Here is an 18,672-nt window from a genome sequence, read left to right on the forward strand (position 1 = left end):
CCACACGCTGACTGTGTCACAACCCCTGACATGCTGATTTTCAGGCCATGGAGGTGGACTTTCTCCTCTCTGGGAATCGGCTGACATCTGGACATTACAAGAAAGAACCCTTAGATTCTCAAGGATGCAGAGAGCTCAGCTGAGGTTGCCATCAAGAAAATATCTCAGAGACAAAGATGCTAAGTTAGGTCTCTAGTTCTGCAGGAGAGAAAGGCGTAGCTCCACACAAGCCTGGTGAGGGTTGGTCCCTTACCTACTCCCAGCCTGTCCCAGGATAGAGCTATCACTGGGTCATGTCCTGATTGCATGAAGTCTGTAACAATTTCTGAAATTTAAGAATAAGTAAATAAAGCGTGGGAGGTGCAGGATTTGATACCTGAGCAAGTGCAGAAAGAGCACAGCTCAAGAGCATCCCTGTGGGGAGGGAGAGCATGTCCTTGAAAGCAAGGACAGGGAGATGTAAGCCACCCTTACACAGTAAAGTCTCAGCTTGGCGGGACCCCTTGAGTCTTTTCTCATAGTAAATGCCCCGTCTCCCACAGGGTGAGTGCTCCAAGCACACTTGGTAATTAGTAAATCAGAGGAAATGGTTATGCTTCAGATCAGCTAGTATTTATCAGGAAGAAGAGTGGTATCTACTTGCCGTGCAGTTGGGCACTGAAGGGTGCCTGTTCTCCAAGAGAGGATGACTTTGTGACCCTGACCTGCTCCCTCTCACTGCCTCCCACTGGCTCCTAACTCTCTGTCCTGTGTCACCAGCTCAGGGCCATGTCACCCCAAGGAAACGGAAACCTCTCAGTGATGCCTCTGCAGGAGTTTGTGCTGGATGGATTTGAGGGTGGTCTGCAGACTCAGTCCCTGCTCTTTGCTCTGTTCCTGGCCCTGTACGTGGTGGCCTTCCTGGCGAACCTCACCATGATCATGATCATCACCCTGGATGCCAGTCTGCACTCCCCAATGTACTTCTTCCTCAAGAACCTCTCCTTTGTGGACCTGTGTTACTTGTCTGTCATCTACCCCAAGGCCCTGGCAAACACCATATCTTCCTCCAAGGTCATTACATTTGAGGGATGTATCATTCAGTTTTTCTTGTTCTCTCTAATGGGTGTCACTGAGGCATTCCTCTTGGCCGTGATGGCCTATGACCGCTTCGTCGCCATCTGCAGCCCCCTGCACTACCCCATCACCATGCGCCCCTCGATCTGTGCCCGCCTGGTGCTGGGTTGCTACTGCGGGGGCTGCCTCAACTCCATCCTGCAGGCCAGCTTCACATTCAGCCTCCCGTTCTGCAGCTCCAACCACATTGACCACTTCTTCTGTGATGTGCCGCCTCTGCTCAAGCTTGCCTGTGCTGACACTACCATCAATGAGCTGGTCATGTTTGGCATTTGTGGCCTCATCATCGTGGGCACCACACTCGTGGTCCTCGTCTCCTACTGCTACATCACAGTGACCATCCTGAGGATGCGCTCAGGAGGAGGGAGACACAAGCTCTTTTCCACCTGCGGCTCTCACATGACAGCCGTGTCCCTCTTTTATGGGACTGTCTTTGTCATGTATGCCCAGCCGGGAGCTGTGCAGTCCATGGAGCAGGGCAAGGTGGTCTCTGTCTTCTACACCCTTGTCATCCCGATGCTCAACCCCCTCATCTACAGTCTGAGAAACAAGGACGTGAAGGATGCTCTGTGGAGACTGGGGCAGAGACACACAGCCACATGAAGGAGAGTGGACAGAGAGACAGTGTCCTGAGGGCTGGACAAGAGGACTTGAGGGGGGTCACTAGGTTTAATATGAAGAATTTATTCCTCATTCTTTCCTCCAACATTTTATTTACGCCTTCTTGGAAGAATATCATGGACCTCAAACTGCAAGAGATGGAAAACGAATAAGGCATTTTCTTTGCCAACATAAAATTAATATCCTTAAAAGGTCAGACTCTAATCTGGAAGTTTGAGTAATACAGTGGGCAGAGTGATCAGCAGAGAGTCTTTGACTGAGAATATATTTCCAAATTCAGCATCCTCCAGTGAAGATATTGTTGTTGTTGTTCAGCAGATAAGTTGTGTCCAATTCCTGTGACCCTGTGAACGTAGCACGCCAGACTTCCCTTTCCTGTGCTATATCCTTGAGCTTGCTCAAACGCATATCCATTAAGTTGGTGATGCCATCCAGCCATCCTATCCTCTGTCACACCCTTCTGCTCCTGTGCTCAATCTTTCCCAGCATCATGGTCTTTTCCAATGAGTCAGCTCTTTGCATCAGGTGGCCAAAATATTGGAGCTTCAGCTTCAGCATCATTTTTTCCAATGACTATTCAGAGTTGATTTCCTTTAGGATGGACTGGTTGGATCTCCTTGCTCTCCAGTGAAGGTATGAAACTAGACAAACTCTGATGTTTTTCCCTTCGTTTCATTGTTGAGTCCACGTAAATATGTGCTCAGTGATCTCCTTTGGACCACCTAGTAGGGAGGTTCTAGGACACTCAGCCCGGCCCCTTCCTTGGTGATAGCCTGGGTCACCACAGCCAATTAGGGGGGTTTGGAAGACCATGCTTCCCCTCAATCCTGAGCAGGCTGTCCTTCCCCTCCCCCTTCTGTTCACTGATGCTGCCACCCAACACGGCAGCAGGAAGCACCTGCGCTCCTGCTTCAGACGCTCCTAGTGCTCCCTGTCCTGGGTTTCTCCCCTCAGACAGCAGCTGGGAGCCCCAGGGAGTCAACGTGGATGTCTGATACCCAAAGTTCACCATCCAACCTGACAAGTGACACTGTCCTGACTACTTATGACCTTAAGAAATGGGACCTTGTCAGCACAGACATCTCTGAATAAGGATGGAGGTCCTGGTGCTGCTGCAGGGAGCAGGGGGTGGAGAGAGAAGGGGCAGTTTCCTGGCAGAAGCACAGCTCCTTGGCCCTCTGTCCCACACTCCCTGGGGCAGCTGGATCGTCTGCCTTGACCTCCCTATTCAGAGCTCCAGGCCCCTACTCCGTGGACCCAACACACAGTCTGCACTCAGATCCCTATGGTGTCTCCCTGTGGTAGAGTCATCCAGTCCCATGGTCTGCTGGGGACCAGCCCCGGCTGATCCAGGGTATTCGAAGGGGAGACGGCGTTGGCGACCTATTCAAATGGTAATTAGAGATATAAAGAGTAATAGAATGAGGATAGCTCAGTAGGAAAATTCAGTGGAGAAAAGAGGCTGAGTAGCTTGGTTTACGCGGAAAATCAATATAACCCGTGACACCAGGTTAGCTCTGACCACGGAGGCCACAGGCGGCCTCTCGAATAGCGGAAAGTGCCCCACCTTAGACACCTTCTCGAGTGGGTCTTAGAAGCCCAGGCAAATAAGTGGTCGCAGAGGATATCCACGCTCCAGATGGAGACTTCAGCCGGAAGTTAAAGGAAAGAATGACATGGGGAGACCAAGCGTTGGTGAGCAAGGCCCGTAGCTTTATTTTCAACAGGGGTTTTTATACCCTAAGTTACATATAGAGGTTAATAGGGGATGCAAAGTCAGCAGTCTTTGATTCTTATCAAAAACAAGGGTTTCTTTCCTGCAAATTTATCGTATACAAATGGTTTAGGTGATTTACATCATCTTCTGGCCAGAAGGCCTATTAACATTTTATGACTCTTGACAAGGACTTATCAACAAAGACTTATTTTCTCTAAGAGTAATTATTTTAAGGTTTGGCGCCATCTTCCGAAGATAAAATTGCATTCCTATAGGGTGGATGTGTAATGGGTTTACAACAAAGGAAAGAATTTATTACCTTAAGGGTCTAAAGTTACTAACACCAAGGCCACTACTTATTTTTTCTACATACCCACTATTAATCAATACATATTCAAGGATACAATTCAGGGGATGTGAAAACTTGGCAACAAGCATTGACTCATCAATGAAATCCTTTACTAGTTTATTCTGACAGTTTCTAACTCTCTGAGAGGCTCTAAGCTATTTGAATATCTTAAGCTTCCCGTGCCTCTCGAGGCTGGGAGACTGTAAACAGTCGTATGCATAGCTGTAGGAGTCCCGGTAAACTTGTCAGGAGAGTTAGAGAGCCATCTGAGGGGTTTGGATTTAAACACTCCTAATTGCCCAGGAACTTTATTAATTGGAGCTGTAAGTTAACTCTTTGACAGAGAGAGCGAGATGGTGGTAGGGGACAGCCCCCAGTAAAGTCAGAGGTGAGAGCACAAAGCAATAAAGTAGGCAGACTCTGGTTTTTGGGGGGAAAATGCTCGAGAATATCCGGGCGGACTCCTGAGGCTCGATCCCGCCTTTGCGTATGCCGAGCCTCCTTCCTCATGACCTTTGTCACGAGCGGAATGCCTCACCGGCTCCCGGCAATGGTCACTCCCAGGAGGTGGTCCTGTGGACACAGGGCTAGTCTCTTCCCTGTAGGGCCAGTAGGGATGTGCCCTCCTGTCTGATCACAGCTCTCCATCTCCCTGCTGTCTCTGCTCAGGAGACTGTGGCAAGCAGCCAAAACCCAAGTCATCAGATTTCTGCTCACCATTCCTCAATAGGAACCTACTCCAATGTCTCTGCTGGACTCTGATAGTATTGTCTCATCTTTGGGCTCCAAAATCAGTTCTAAGTCTGCTGTAGATTACTGTATTCATCTGATGACTTTTACTCTTTGAGGAGTTTTCCCAAAATAACATGCCTTCTTATAGTGCCATGCTGCGATACTGTTCTCTTTCCCTGCATTCCTTTCTTCCTCTTTTTTCTCCATCTCCTCCTCATTTCCTCCCCTTCTTTCCTTCCTGCCTTTCTCCTTCTCCCCTCACTTTATTTTTGTCATTCCAAGGAATATCTTACTATAAATTTCTAAAGGAAAAGAAAGATCCCAATCTTTTGTATGCAAGTGTAGAGTTCTCATCATTATGTAAATTTTAATGGTACAAGCAATAAGGAATCTATGGTTCTCAGTAGAACATTAATTTTCACTTTCAAACAAATCAGGAAAATTGAGTCCAGTGTTAGACAGAATGGAAATTGTTCTATAGTCTGGAAGAGAATTATTTTTAAAGCCCTACAGGTTGGCTTTACCTCTCCGTAAAACTATATTTCAGGTCGCAGTGAATATCTCTATACAATGTGAGAAGTGGTTTACTTGGTCGTTCATCCCATACTATGCTTTGCAAGCTACTGGCAGACACTAGATTCTCAGTCCACATCTAACGCCAGAGTGTAAGTTGAGTTCAGTGTCAGTTAGTCACTGAATTCCAAAATATACATGATACAGCTCGTTTCTTTATTGTGCTTAAGTGGACAATAAACACATTACATTTGAAGACCATATCGTAGTTTTGATGCTGACATTTTGGTGAACTTTAGGAGTTTCTACCTTTTAAAAGCAAAATAATAATAATAACTTTTGTTGTATTTTGAGTGTAGTTCAGTCCTATTGTTTAGTCACTAAGTCATGTGTTGTTGCTTAGTCGCTAAGTCTGTCTGATGCTTTTGCAACCCCATGGACTGTGGCTCGCCAGGCTCCTATGTCCATGGAATTTCCCATGCAGGAATTCTGGAATGGGCTGCCATTTCCTCCTCCGGGCATCTTCCCAACTGTAGAGTTCAGTAGTGTCTGGCATATTCAGCTTGTGTGTATCAGATCTCCAGAACTTTCCATTTTGCAAACCTGGACTCCATCCCCCTAAATAACAACTCCCTGTTTCCTCCTTACCTCCACCACTGGCAGCCACCATTCTTCTTCTGTCTCTACGAATGGGACTTCTTCAGATGCCCCAGGTAAGTAAAACGTAAAGCATTGGTCTTTGGCATCTGGTTGTTACACTTAGCGTAGTCTCCTTAAGACTTACCCATGTTGCTGCATGTGACAGGATTTCTATCGTCTTTAAGGCTGAATACTATTCCATCACATGTGTGTGCAACTTTTTGTTTATCTCTTCACCCAGCAAGGGACACTTGGGCTGCCTCCACCTTTTGGCATGCAAATATCTCTTAGAAAGACTGCTGTTTTGTTCTTTATCTCATTTTTTTCTATATACCCAGATATTTGATTGCATAATATTGGAATTCTTTTTTAATTTTAGGAAGAACCCTATACTACTTTTCATAGTGGCTGTACCATTTTTATGCCTACCAAAAGGGCAAAAGTGTTGCAATTTCTCCACATAACAGTCAGTATATGTTCTTCTCCTTTCTCTTTCATGTCAGCCATTATGATGATTGTGAGCTATAATCTCTTTGTTGTTTTTTAATATTTCCCTATGATTATCGATTTGGAGCATTTTCTTATATGTTTGTTGGCAATTTGTAGGTTATCTCTAGAGAAATATCTTTAAGTAACATGAACATTTTAATTTAGGTTATTGGTTCATTTAATGGTAGTAATTCCTGATGTATTCTGAATACCATCCTCTTATCAGACATAACATTTTAAACATTTTCTTCCAGATCACAGGTTGCCTTTCCATACTGCTACCTAAGTCTTTAATGCACACATTGTTAGTTTGATGTAGTCACATGTGTCTATTTTCCCTTTTTTTTTTTTTTCATATGATGTTGGTGTCATATCCAAAAAATCATTGTTAAATTTAAGGTTATTGAGTTTTTCTCAGATGTTCTCTTCCAGGAGTTTAAGAGACTTAGGCCATACATTTAAGTTTTTAATCCATATTAAGTTAGTATTTGTTCATGAAGCAAGGTAAGGGCCCACATTAGGCTTTTTCACATAAGCAGCCAGTTTTCCAATGCCGTTTGTTGAAGGGGCTGCCTTTTCCCTGTGAGTCATCTTGGCACACTTGTTGACCATTTGACTAAATTGATGAAGCTTCATTTCTGAGCTCTGTATTCTGCTCCATTGCTCTACAATCTGCCTTTGTGCCAATACTATTCTGTTCTGATTACTGTAGATTTGTATTATGTTTCCAAAGTGAGAAGGCTGAGAGCCTTTCAGTTGGGCGCTGAGTGGCTCTTCAGATCATGTCTGGCAGTTCCATAGATCATAACAAGAGAGAACATGGTGACCACGACCCAGAGGGAGTGGACCCACTGGTGTCATCGAGAGCAACTGGAATGAGGCTGTTGATAACATCGATAATATGAACTTAAAGGAATGTCTTATTTGGGGCACCTATGCTTATGCTTTTGAGAAATCATGAGTTATTCAGCAGAGCTCTTATTCCACGTATTAAGGAGTATGATGTGATTATCAAGCTCAGTCAGGTACTGGCAAGACAGCTACATTTGCTCAATGGTTGGAGACTGAGTTCCAGGAGACCCAAGCACAACATTGGTCCCTGCCAGAGAACTGGCTTGACAGATACAAAAAGTAATTCTGGCACTTAGAGACTATGTGGGAGCAACTTGTCATGTCTGCATTGGTGTAGCCAATGTTCTAAATAAAATGCAAACCTGCAGGCAGAAGCACCAATGTTGTTTTTGGTACACGTGGGAGAGTTTCTGATGTGTTAAACAATTATCTTTTTCCAAAATGGGTCAAAATGCTTGTTCTGGGTGAAGCACATAAAACACTGAGCTGAGGGTTTAAGGATTAAATCTATTAAATTTTTCAAAAGTTAAATACAAATATTCATGTGATGTTGTTTTCTGACACAAGGCCAACAGCTGAATTGAAAGTGACCAAAATTCATGAGAAACCCAATTCAAATTCTGGTGAAAAAGGAGTAATTGACCCTTGAAGGTTTCTCTAGTAGTCATGTATGGATGTGAGATTTGGACTGTGAAGAAAGTTGAGCGCCGAAGAATTGATGCTTTTGAACTGTGGTGTTGGAGAAGACTCTTGAGAGTCCCTTGGACTGCAAGATCCAACCAGTCCATCCTAAAGGAGATCCATCCTGGGTGTTCATTGGAAGGACTGATGCTGAAGCTGAAACTCCAATACTTTGGCCACCTCATGTGAAGAGTTGACTCATTGTAAAAGACCCTGATGCTGGGAGGGATTGGTGGCAGGAAGAGAATGGAGAGACAGAGGATGAGATGGCTGGATGGCATCACTGACTCGAGGGACATGAATTTGAGTGAAGTCCGGGAGTTGGTGATGGACAGGGAGGCCTGGTGCGCTGGGATTCATGGGGTCTCAAAGAGTCGGGCACGACTGAGTGACTGACTGAACTGAACTGAAGGAATAAAACAATTTTATATTAATGTTGAGAGAGAGAAATGAAAGTTGGACATACTTTTGTGACTTGTATGAGACACTAACGATTACAGAGGCCATTATTTTTCTCAACACAAGGCACAAAGTAGACTGACTCATAGAGAAAATGCATGGCAGGGACTTCAGAGTTTCTTCTGTGCATGGTGACATAAATCACAAGGAAAGAGTTGTAATCATGAGGGAACTCGGATCAGGATCAAGTTGTGTTCTGATCTCTTATTGACTTGCTGGGTTGTGCGACTGATATACAATAAGGGTCACTGATTATAAACTATCATCTACCTACCAATCATGAAAATGATGTTCACAGAAGTGGCAGATGGGGCCTATTTGGGAGGAAAAGTGTGGCTATAAACTTTGCTACTGAAGAAGACAAGAAGATTCTTTATGACTTTGAGACTTTCTACAATACTATCAGATCAGATCAGATCAGTTGCTCAGTCATGTCCGAATCTTAGCGACCCCATGAATCGCAGCACGCCAGACCTCCCTGTCCATCACCAACTCTAGGAGTTCACTCAGACTCACATCCATCGAGTCAGTGATGCCATCCAGCCATCTCATCCTCTGTCGTCCCCTTCTCCTCCTGCCCCCAATCCCTCCCAGCATCAGAGTCTTTTCCAATGAGTCAACTCTTCGCATGAGGTGGCCAAAGTATTGGAGTTTCAGCTTCAGCATCACTCCTTCCAAAGAAATCCCAGGGCTGATCTCCTTCAGAATGGACTGGTTGGATCTCCTTGCAGTCCAAGGGACTCTCAAGAGACTTCTCCAACACCACAGTTCAAAAGCATCAATTCTTCGGCGCTCAGCCTTCTTCACAGTCCAACTCTCACATCCATACATGACCACAGGAAAAACCATAGCCTTGACTAGATGAAACTTTGTTGGCAAAGTAATGTCTCTGCTTTTGAATATGCTATCTAGTTGGTCATAACTTTCCTTTCAAGGAAACTTATTTAATTTCCTTCTTTTAATTTCATGGCTCCACTCACGATCTGCAGTGATTTTGGAGGCCAGAAAAATAAAGTCTGACACTGTTTCCACTGTTTCCCCATCTATTTCCCATGAAGTGATGGGACCGGATGCCATGATCTTCGTTTTCTGAATGTTGAGCTTTAAGCCAACTTTTTCACTCTCCACTTTCACTTTCATCAAGAGGCTTTTTAGTTCCTCTTCACTTTCTGCCATAAGGGTGGTGTCATCTGCATATCTGAGGTTATTGGTATTTCTCCCGGCAATCTTGATTCCAGCTTGTGTTTCTTCCAGTCCAGCGTTTCTCATGATGTACTCTGCATATAAGTTAAATAAACAGGGTGACAATACACAGCCTTGACGTACTCCTTTTCCTATTTGGAACCAGTCTGTTGTTCCATGTCCAGTTCTAACTGTTGCTTCCTGACCTGCATACAGATTTCTCAAGAGGCAGGTCATGTGGTCTGGTATTCCCATCTCTTTCAGAATTTTCCACAGTTTATTGTGATCCACACAGTCAAAGGCTTTGGCATAGTCAATAAAGCAGAAATAGATGTTTTTCTGGAGCTCTCTTGGTTTTTGATGATCCAGCGGATGTTGGCAATTTGATCTCTGGTTCCTCTGCCTTTTCTAAAACTAGCTTGAACATCAGGAAGTTCACGGTTCACATATTGCTGAAGCCTGGCTTGGAGAATTTTGAGCATTACTTTACTAGCATGTGAGATGAGTGCAATTGTGTGGTAGTTTGAGCATTCTTTGGCATTGCCTTTCTTTGGGGTTGGAATGAAAACTGACCTTTTCCAGTCCTGTGGCCACTGCTGAGTTTTCCAAATTTGCAGCATATTGAGTGCAGCACTTTCACAGCATCATCTTTCAGGATTTGGAATAGCTCAACTGGAATTCTATCACCTCCACTAGCTTTGTTCGTAGTGATGCTTTCTAAGGCCCACTTGACTTCACATTCCAGGATGTCTGGCTCTAGGTCAGTGATCACACCATCGTGAATATCTGGGTCAGAAGATCTTTTTTGTACAGTTCTTCTGTGTATTCTTGCCGTCTGTTCTTAACATCTTCTGATTCTGTTAGGTCCATACCATTTCTGTCCTTTATCGAGCCCATCTTTGCATGAAATGTTCGTTTGGTATCTCTGATTTTCTTGAAGAGATCTCTAGTCTTTCCCATTCTTTTGGTTTCCTCTATTTCTTTGCATTGATCCCTGAAGAAGGCTTATCTCTTCTTGCTATTCTTTGAACTCTGCATTCAGATGTTTATATCTTTCCTTTTCTCCTTTGCTTTTTGCTTCTCTTCTTTTCACAGCTATTTGTGAGGCCTCCTCAGACAGCCATTTTGCTTTTTTGCATTTCTTTTCCATGGGGATGGTCTTGATCCTTGTCTCCTGTACGATGTCACGAACCTCATTCCATAGTTCATCAGGCACTCTATCCATCAGATCTAAGGGATTTGATTTAGGTCATACCTCAGTGGTCTAGTAGTTTTCCCTACTTTCTTCAATTTAAGTCTCAATTTGGCAATAAGGAGTTCATGATCTGAGCCACAGTCAGCTCCTGGTCTTGTTTTTGCTGACTGTATAGAGCTTCTCCATCTTTGGCTGCAAAGAATATAATCAATCTGATTTCAGTGTTGACCATCTGGTGATGTCCATGTATAGAGTCTTCTCTTGTATTGTTGGAAAAGTGTGTTTGCTATGACCAGTGCATTTTCTTGGCAAAACTCTATTAGTCTTTGCCCTGCTTCATTCCATATTCCAAGGCCAAATTTGCCTGTTACTCCAGGTGTTTCTTGACTTCCTACTTTTGCATTCCAGTCCCCTACAATACTATAGTGGAGTAAATACTGATGAACGTGGCTGACCTCATTTAATTCCTGGGATGAGATAGTTTGGGATGCCGTGCTCACTATCACAACATGCATTATGCTTCTTTCTCTGCGAATATTTGAATCTTGTCTCAGTGCTCATAATGAATCAGAAATAACAGATTTTCATAGCAAAGTGACATTAGTCATGAGTTCTTGTAAGGAAAGTCATTAGCTTTATCTTCTTTAGAGTGAGACTGTTGGGGTTGGATGTAAAAGACAGGATCTTTAAAAATCTTTCTTTCTAATGAGCTATCACCTCACACCAGTCAGAATGGCCATTATCTAAAGAATCCACAAGCAATAAATGCTGGAAAGGCTGTGGAGAAATCGGAAGACTATTGCATTGTTGGTGGGAATGTAAATAGATATAGTGACTAAGGAAGTCAGTATGGAGATTGCTTTAAAATCTAGGAATACGTGTACACATGTCCCCTCCCTCTTCAACTTCCCACTTATGGCTAATTCATGTTAATGTATGGGTGAAATCAAGCCAATATTGTAAATCAATCATCAATCAATTAAAAATAAATGCATTTTTTAAAAAGAAAATTAAAAAGAACTAGGAACAAAACTGCCATATGTCCAGTAATCCAACTACTAGGCATATACCCTGAGGAAACCAAAATTGAAAAAGATGCACTTTTTTCAATGTTCATTGAACCACTATTTACAATAGCTAGGCCATGGAAACAACCTGGGTGTCCATGGACAGATGAATGGATAAAGAAGCTGCAGTACATATACACGATGGAATATTACTCAGCCATGAAAAGGAACACATTGGAGTCCGTTCTAATGAGGTGGATGAACCTCGAGTGTATGATACAGAGTGAAGTAAGTCAGAAAGAGAAAAACAAGTGTTGTATATGAATGCATATATGTGGAACCTAAAAAATGGTTCTGATGAACCTAGTTTCAGGGCAGCAGTGGAGGTGCAGACATAGAGGACAGACTTACGGACATGCACAGGAGGAGGAGAGGGGGTGGGACGAATAGAGAGAGTGTCATGGAAACGCATACATCACCACATAAAAAACAGTTTGCCAGTGGGAATTGGCTGTATGACTCGGAACTCAAACTGGGCTCTGTGACAAGCTAGAGGGGTGGGGTGGGGTGGGAGGTGAGAGGGAGGTTCAGGAGGGAGGTGACATGTGTATACTTATGGCATTCATGTTAATGTATGGCAGAAACCAACACAATATTGTAAAGCAATTATCCTTCAATTAAAAATACATAAATTTCTTTAAAAAGTCTGGGACTTTCAACTTTGCTTTCAAGATTGTTTTGACTATTGATCTTTCTTGAGACTCCATACGAATTTTAAAATGTACTTTTCATTTTCTGCAAAACGTAACTGTGATTTTGAAAGTGAGACATTGAAGCTTAGATCACATTGGATAATTTTGTTCTCTTCCAACTCAAGCACATGGGATATATTTCCTTTTTTAGGTTGCCTTTAATTTCTTTCAGCTATTTCAGCAGTCCAAGGGACTCTCAAGGGTCTTTTCCACATCACTGTTCAAAAGCATCAATTCTTCGGTGCTTAGCTATCTTTATGGTCCAACTCTCACATCTGTACATGACTACCGGAAAAGCCATAGCTTTGACTATATGGTCCTTTGTCAGCAAAGTGATGTCCCTGCTTTTTAATATGCTGTCTAGGTTTGTCATAGCTTTTCTTCCAAGGAGCAAACATCTTTCAATTTCAATGCTGCAGTCACCACCTGCAGTGATTTTGGAGCCCAAGAAAATAAAATCTGTCACTGTTTTCATTGTTTCCCCCTCTATTTGCTATGAAGTGATGGGACCAGATGCCATAGTCTTTGTATTTTGACTGTTGACCTTTAAGCCAGCTTTTTCACTTTCCTTTTTACCTTCATCAAGAGGCTCTTTAATTCCTCTACAACTTCTGCCATAGTGGTGGTGTCAGCTGCATATCTGAGGTTATCCTGGTTTTCCCAGCAATCTTGATTCCAGCTTGTGATTCATCAAGTCTGGCATTTCCCGTGATATATTCTGCATAGAAGTTAAATAAGCAGGGTGACAATACACAGCTTTGATGTACTCTTTTCCCAATTTGGAACCAGTCTGTTGTTCCATGTCCTGTTCTAACTGTTGCTTCTTCACCTGGATACAGGTTTCTTTGGAGGCATCTCTTTAAGAATTCCCATCTGTCTAAGAATTTTCCGCAGTTTGTTGTGATATCATGTTTCATATTTTGAATCAGTCCAATACATGACAACAATATTTTTATTTGTTTCATCAATTACTGAGAGAAGTATGATAAATTTCAATCATGATTTTGATGTTTACATTTCTAATTCTGTCAGTTTTTGATTCATATATTTGAAATCTTCATTAGTGGTGAAGTGAAGCGAAGTGAAGTTGCTCAATCATGTCAACTCTTTGCAACCCCGTGGACTGTAGCCTACCAGGCTCCTCTGTCCATGGAATTTTCCAGGCAATAATACTGGAGTGGGTTTCTATTTCCTTCTCCAGGGGATCTTCCCAATCCAGGAACCGAACCCAGGTCTCTGCATTGTAGGCAGATGCTTTTACCATCTGAGCCACCAGGGAAGTCTCTTTAGTGGTATACAAATTTAAATTTTCTGATAATCCACGTGGATTGAACATTTTTATTTTGAAATATTCCTTTATAAGGAAACTTTTCCCCTGAAATTTATTTTGTCTAATAATTTTTGAGCCTTAAGAGCCTCATTTTCCTTAGCATATTCATAACACAACTTTCTCCAGGATTTTACTCTCATACTTCCTATAATTTTCTAATAATCATATATCACATTTATAAATTGGCCTTGATTTTTCAGTGCAGGATTAAAATATCTTAACAGATACATTTACTCGACCTGCAATGAGGGAAGGGCCATATTATGACTTAGAGAGGGTTGTGCTTCTTCTGCAGACACAGAGCCCTGCACATAACTCTGTCACAGCAACACGCCAGGATGAAGCAAAGGAGAATGGTGTGATATGGGCCAGGAGGTCACACCTGCAGCCTGAGGAGACCTTTCCAAGAAGGGCCACTGGGTCCCTCTGAGTTGCTTCTCACCCGGTGGACCCCAGTGCTCCCAGAGGAATTTCAGGCTTCCTGCTCCTCCTGTTTTGGGCTGAGATGTATCAAAGGAAGGTTAGCCACAGGATTGCATCATTCAGGGACTCAAGGAGTTGGGAGTCCCAGCGTACTCAGAGCTCAAGTAAATGCTAATTGGCCACTTGAGACCTCGAATCCCAGCTGTGCCAGGTGGAGAGTATCTTCAATAGAGTCATCCAAAGATGCAGGTGCCATGAATACTACCCAGCTGAGGGTAACACGTAGAATTGAGCCAGTCGCATCTCCTGCTGCAGTCCATGGGGTCGCTAAGAGTCAGACACGACTGAGCGACTTCACTTTCACTTTTAACTTTCACGCATTGGAGAAGGAAATGGCAACCCACTCCAGTGTTCTTGCCTGGAGAATCCCAGGGATGGGGGAGCCTGGTGGCCTGCCGTCTATAGGGTCGCACAGAGTCGGACACGACTGAAGTGACTTAGCAGCAGTAGCAGCAGCATCTCCTGCTTACACCAAGACCCAAGACTTTCCTGCAGCAGGCACTTGGAGCACATGGCCTGCCCCTGACCGGTACCCTAGGTGCTCTCTGCTGCCCCCTCCTCACTCTCACGTCCCTGCACAGGAAGCCAGAGGTGAAGGAGGGAGCAGGATCCTCAACACCACGTCATTATCGTCAGCACAAACTTGGGTCAGAAGTCCTCCCCAGGAGCACATGTCCTGGGGGAGCCATGACCCTCCTGACATCACAGGAGCACTGCAGTCATCACTCATCAGGGTGTGGTCAGCATTACTGACAGATTAGTCCTGGGAGCCTGGACTCTGAACAACACGATCCCCTACCTCTCACTGCTCTGGGCAAGATCAGTCAGGGCCACAGGTCTGAACTTTAATGAGAGTGGAAATAATCAGGGGGTGTTATATAAATGTGGGTTTATCTTTAATGAGAATAGAAATAAGCAGGGGGTCTTGAATAAATATGACCTTAAATTCAGTGTCTGAGACCTTGCATTTCTGACCAGGTCTTAAATGATGCTGCTGCTGTAGGGCCTCAGACACACATGATAACTAGATATATTAGGAAAGGACTCAGGACCCAGTCATTACAAATAGAGGCTTCTGACAACACTGGATTATTCCGATTCACCCCCTTAAGGCATTTCTCAGGCTCAATTCACAGATTCAGTGAAGCCAGCACTGCAGCCACTCTGGGTCATCTCAACAGCCAAAGGAATGTGTGAGTATGTTTTTATAAAGCAAACTGAGAGATTGGCTTCCCAGATGAAAATGCAAATTGTTCCTCATGTGCTCCCCCAGGCACCCTAACGGTCACTGTTTTGATGACCCGAGGCTCCTGAGGTGGACAAATAGCCCTGGGAACCAAAGACCAGAAACAGGAAGCTGGGAACCCCAGGAGCAGAGGAGCAGACAGCCAGCCTGGGGTGTGGGGAAAAGATAGTCACTCTGGTCACAGTGAATCTATTGTGCGTATGACCAGGGGGTAAGCAGAGACAGACAGAAAAGCTTGGTCATGATGAATGTGACTGCTTCCACAGGCCAAGGGCGGGAGGCCAGGGTGGTTGGCCATGGAGCATAGGGCAGACCACCAACTCCACTCTTAGCAGCAGCTCCAAACACATATCAGAGTGAACCCTGCCTGCCCCAGGCCAGACTGTCCCCTCTGTTCTCATGTGAGGGTTGGAGTCAACTCTGCCAGAAGAGGAAAGCTGGACAACCTACATGGTCATGCACACTTCTACTGTTGGAAAGAATGAACTCTCTCAGGCCTCCTTCTAGGAGAACTTCAGGCTGGGAGGATCACCACTCCTTCAAGGAGCCCCTAACCAACCAGGCTTCAACTGCACACCCTGACTCCCAGGGAGCTCACTCCCACCAAAATCAGCCAGTTCTAGGATGACAAAGATCTCACTTCTAGAAAATGTGAAACTGCTCTAAAGCTGATTGACCTCACCCTCTCACTAATGCCCTCAACTTCTTAGGGGCCCCATACTCTGTGTCCCCTGCCTTCCACACTCCTTCCTATTTAGGATAGATTTCCTCCAGCATTTTCTCTGGCCATCATAGAGCTTGTCCCCATGTTCCATGTGAGTGTGGTGGTCAGCCCTGTCCAGTGCAGACAAGGGAGGTCTGGGCTGTGACAGGAACAGGAAGCAGCACTCAGCAGGAGGACTCAAACATTGAGGCAGATGTGACCGTGTTGGTGGCTCCCATGGCTCCAAGTAATCACTTCAGGGGATGTGCTGAGGTGCCAGGGGCATGGGAGTAAGGACAGGGAGGATTTGCTCACGTCCTGAATGTGTCCCAGCCTCTGTCCTGCTGTTCTCAGACCATGGAGCTGGGCTGTCCCCTCTCCACGAATTGTCCAACTTCTGGGCATTTTAAGAAAGAACCCTTAGGCTCCCAAGAATGTGGAGAGCTCTGTTGATGTTTGCCACCACAGTCTTATCTCAGAGACAAAAATGCTCAGAGACATAGGGTCTGTCTCTCAGGGTCTGCAGGAGAGGCAGACGCAGCTCCACTTTAGCCTGGTGAGGGCTGGTCACTGATCTGCTCCCGGACTGGCCTGGAGTTAGAACCATCACTGGGTCAGTTCCTGATAGCATCAGGTGCTTAATGATTTCTAAAATGAAGAATGAGTAAAATAGGGGTGGAAGGTGCAGGATTAGATATCTGAGCCAGTGTGGGAATGGCACAGCTCAGGGCCATCCCCATGAGAAGGGAGTGCATGTCCTGCCAACAACGACAAGGAGATGGAAGCCATCCTTATGCTGGAGACTCTCAGCTCAGCAGGACCTCTTGAGCCATTGACAGCCTATGGTGAACGATGTCAGATTCATGATCTCTGAAAAAGAAGATTTAAGTTCAGGACCAAGGACCAGCCTGGATCACTCAGGAGCTTTGTGTAGCAGAGTTTGATTAAAGTAAGAAAAGGGCCAGAGAAAGTTTCTGAAATAGACATCAGAAGGGGGATGGAGAGTGCCCACCCCCCACTAGTCTAAGAAAGGGAGTTATATACTTTTTAAATTAGTTATTACAATAAGTCAAAAGAATGTGTTAAGGTTGTAAAGATCTTACTAGACCCACTCCCATAATTTATATTTTAAGATAACAGGATTAGCCAGGTTTTCAGGAAGGAGAAACTGTCCTCAAGCATGATACATTGCTGTTATATAATCCTTTCTAAGGAATACAGAAGAAAAAAAAAAAAAGTTTGGCCTTCCCTCCTCCTTGAGAATTCCAGACCCCTGTCTCCTCTTTGAGAACCCCAGACCCTTCTCTCCTCCTCAGGGACCCTGGACTTCTTATCAACCTGCCTAAGAATTGACTCTCTCATTCCCCTCCCCCCCCCCCCCCCCCCCCCGTTCTTTTAGGAGAATTATGTTGCCAAGAGAAAGGGGCATCGTTTTCATTCCATAACTACTTCCTGCTGTTGAGGGGCATAATCCCAAACTGTTGAGGCAACATATTCTGCTAACCCTCATAGGAGGGTCTTTGACCAGGGGCCCCAGTAATAGTTGGCGGAGGCTACAGCACTTGTAGGAACCTGGACAGCCATCTGTAACTTAAAAGCTTTCAGATGGTTAGAAACAAACCCCATTTTACAGTTACAGATGTAAGGCAAAATAGTCATTAAACCAAGTTAAAACATAAAATTTTAATTCTAAAATTGAAAGTCACATTATGTGCTTAGTTAAGTTATACCAGTCCATCTTAGGATTGTTAGATGTCATCAGATCAAGAAGAGGCATCACGTACGATTGTTGTTGGTGGTGAAGGTATTCACAGAGTTGAAGAAAGTCCTTCCCTTGAAGTGGAGAAACCCACCATGGGAAGCCATCAATTGATGAGGAGGTTGAAAAACTGAAAGCTGAGTCACATAGTTAATTCTAAGGCTTCAGGGTCTATAACAATGTCTGTGCATAAGAAGGGTCTTCCATAAATACATTCAAAGGGGAACAGTCCCTCCTTTTGGGGGACAGTTCAAACCCTCATTAAAGCTATGGATAGAATTTTAAGACAATTTTCCTGTGTCTCTTGAGTTAATTTGTGCAGATGTCTCTTCATAATGTCATTAGTTTTTTCAACTTTTCCTGAGGATTGGAATCTCCAGTAATAATATAAGTAATATTCTATTCCTAAAGCTTTTGACACCTGCTGAGTTACAGCAGCTTTAAAGGTGGAGCCATTGTCACTCTGGAGGCTCTGCAGCAGCCCAAACCTGGGAATAATTTCAGGGATTAAAATTTGTATAACTTCCTTAGCCTGTTCATTACAGCAGGGAAAGGCCTCAATCCATCCAGTAAAAGTGTCTACCCAGACCTGTAAGCAAGAAAATCCATTTGTTTTTGGCACTTGAGTAAAAGGAACCACAGCCTCATTTATTATTCATAAATCTTATTATGAGATAATAAGATTATTCATAAATCTTATTATTCATAAAATTAGTCTCCATTTATCATTTGATTTTTGTATACCCAAAATAGGAGTGTTGCATGGACTGTTACAGGGAATTAACAGCCCCTGCTCCTTTAAATTCTCAGTGAGGGGTTTTAACCCTTCTTTAAACTTTCAGTGGGT

The 18,672-nt window shown here is 44.0% G+C and overlaps 1 protein-coding gene and 1 pseudogene across 1 annotated transcript; both read left to right on the forward strand.

Moving 5' to 3' along the window:
• Window positions 1-768: 768 nt before the first annotated feature.
• On the forward strand, window positions 769-1,809 carry LOC147374820 (olfactory receptor 9S13-like). Its single transcript, XM_086375269.1, has one exon. It carries the CDS (start codon window positions 769-771, stop codon window positions 1,717-1,719), a length of 951 nt encoding a protein of 316 aa, XP_086231395.1. The 3' UTR covers window positions 1,720-1,809.
• Window positions 1,810-6,958: 5,149 nt separating this feature from the next.
• On the forward strand, window positions 6,959-8,614 carry LOC147374821 (eukaryotic initiation factor 4A-II pseudogene; annotated as a pseudogene).
• Window positions 8,615-18,672: the final 10,058 nt, after the last annotated feature.

The sequence above is a fragment of the Bos grunniens genome, chromosome 3 (assembly GCF_055505025.1).
Source record: "Bos grunniens cultivar Pamir isolate PY7600 chromosome 3, Bosgru_T2T1.0, whole genome shotgun sequence".
In the NCBI taxonomy this organism is placed as follows: Eukaryota; Metazoa; Chordata; class Mammalia; order Artiodactyla; family Bovidae; genus Bos; species Bos grunniens.

Bases quoted from the DNA above. Each gene is read 5' to 3' on its own strand.
- LOC147374820 (XM_086375269.1), top strand. From the start codon at position 769: ATGTCACCCCAAGGAAACGGAAACCTCTCAGTGATGCCTCTGCAGGAG.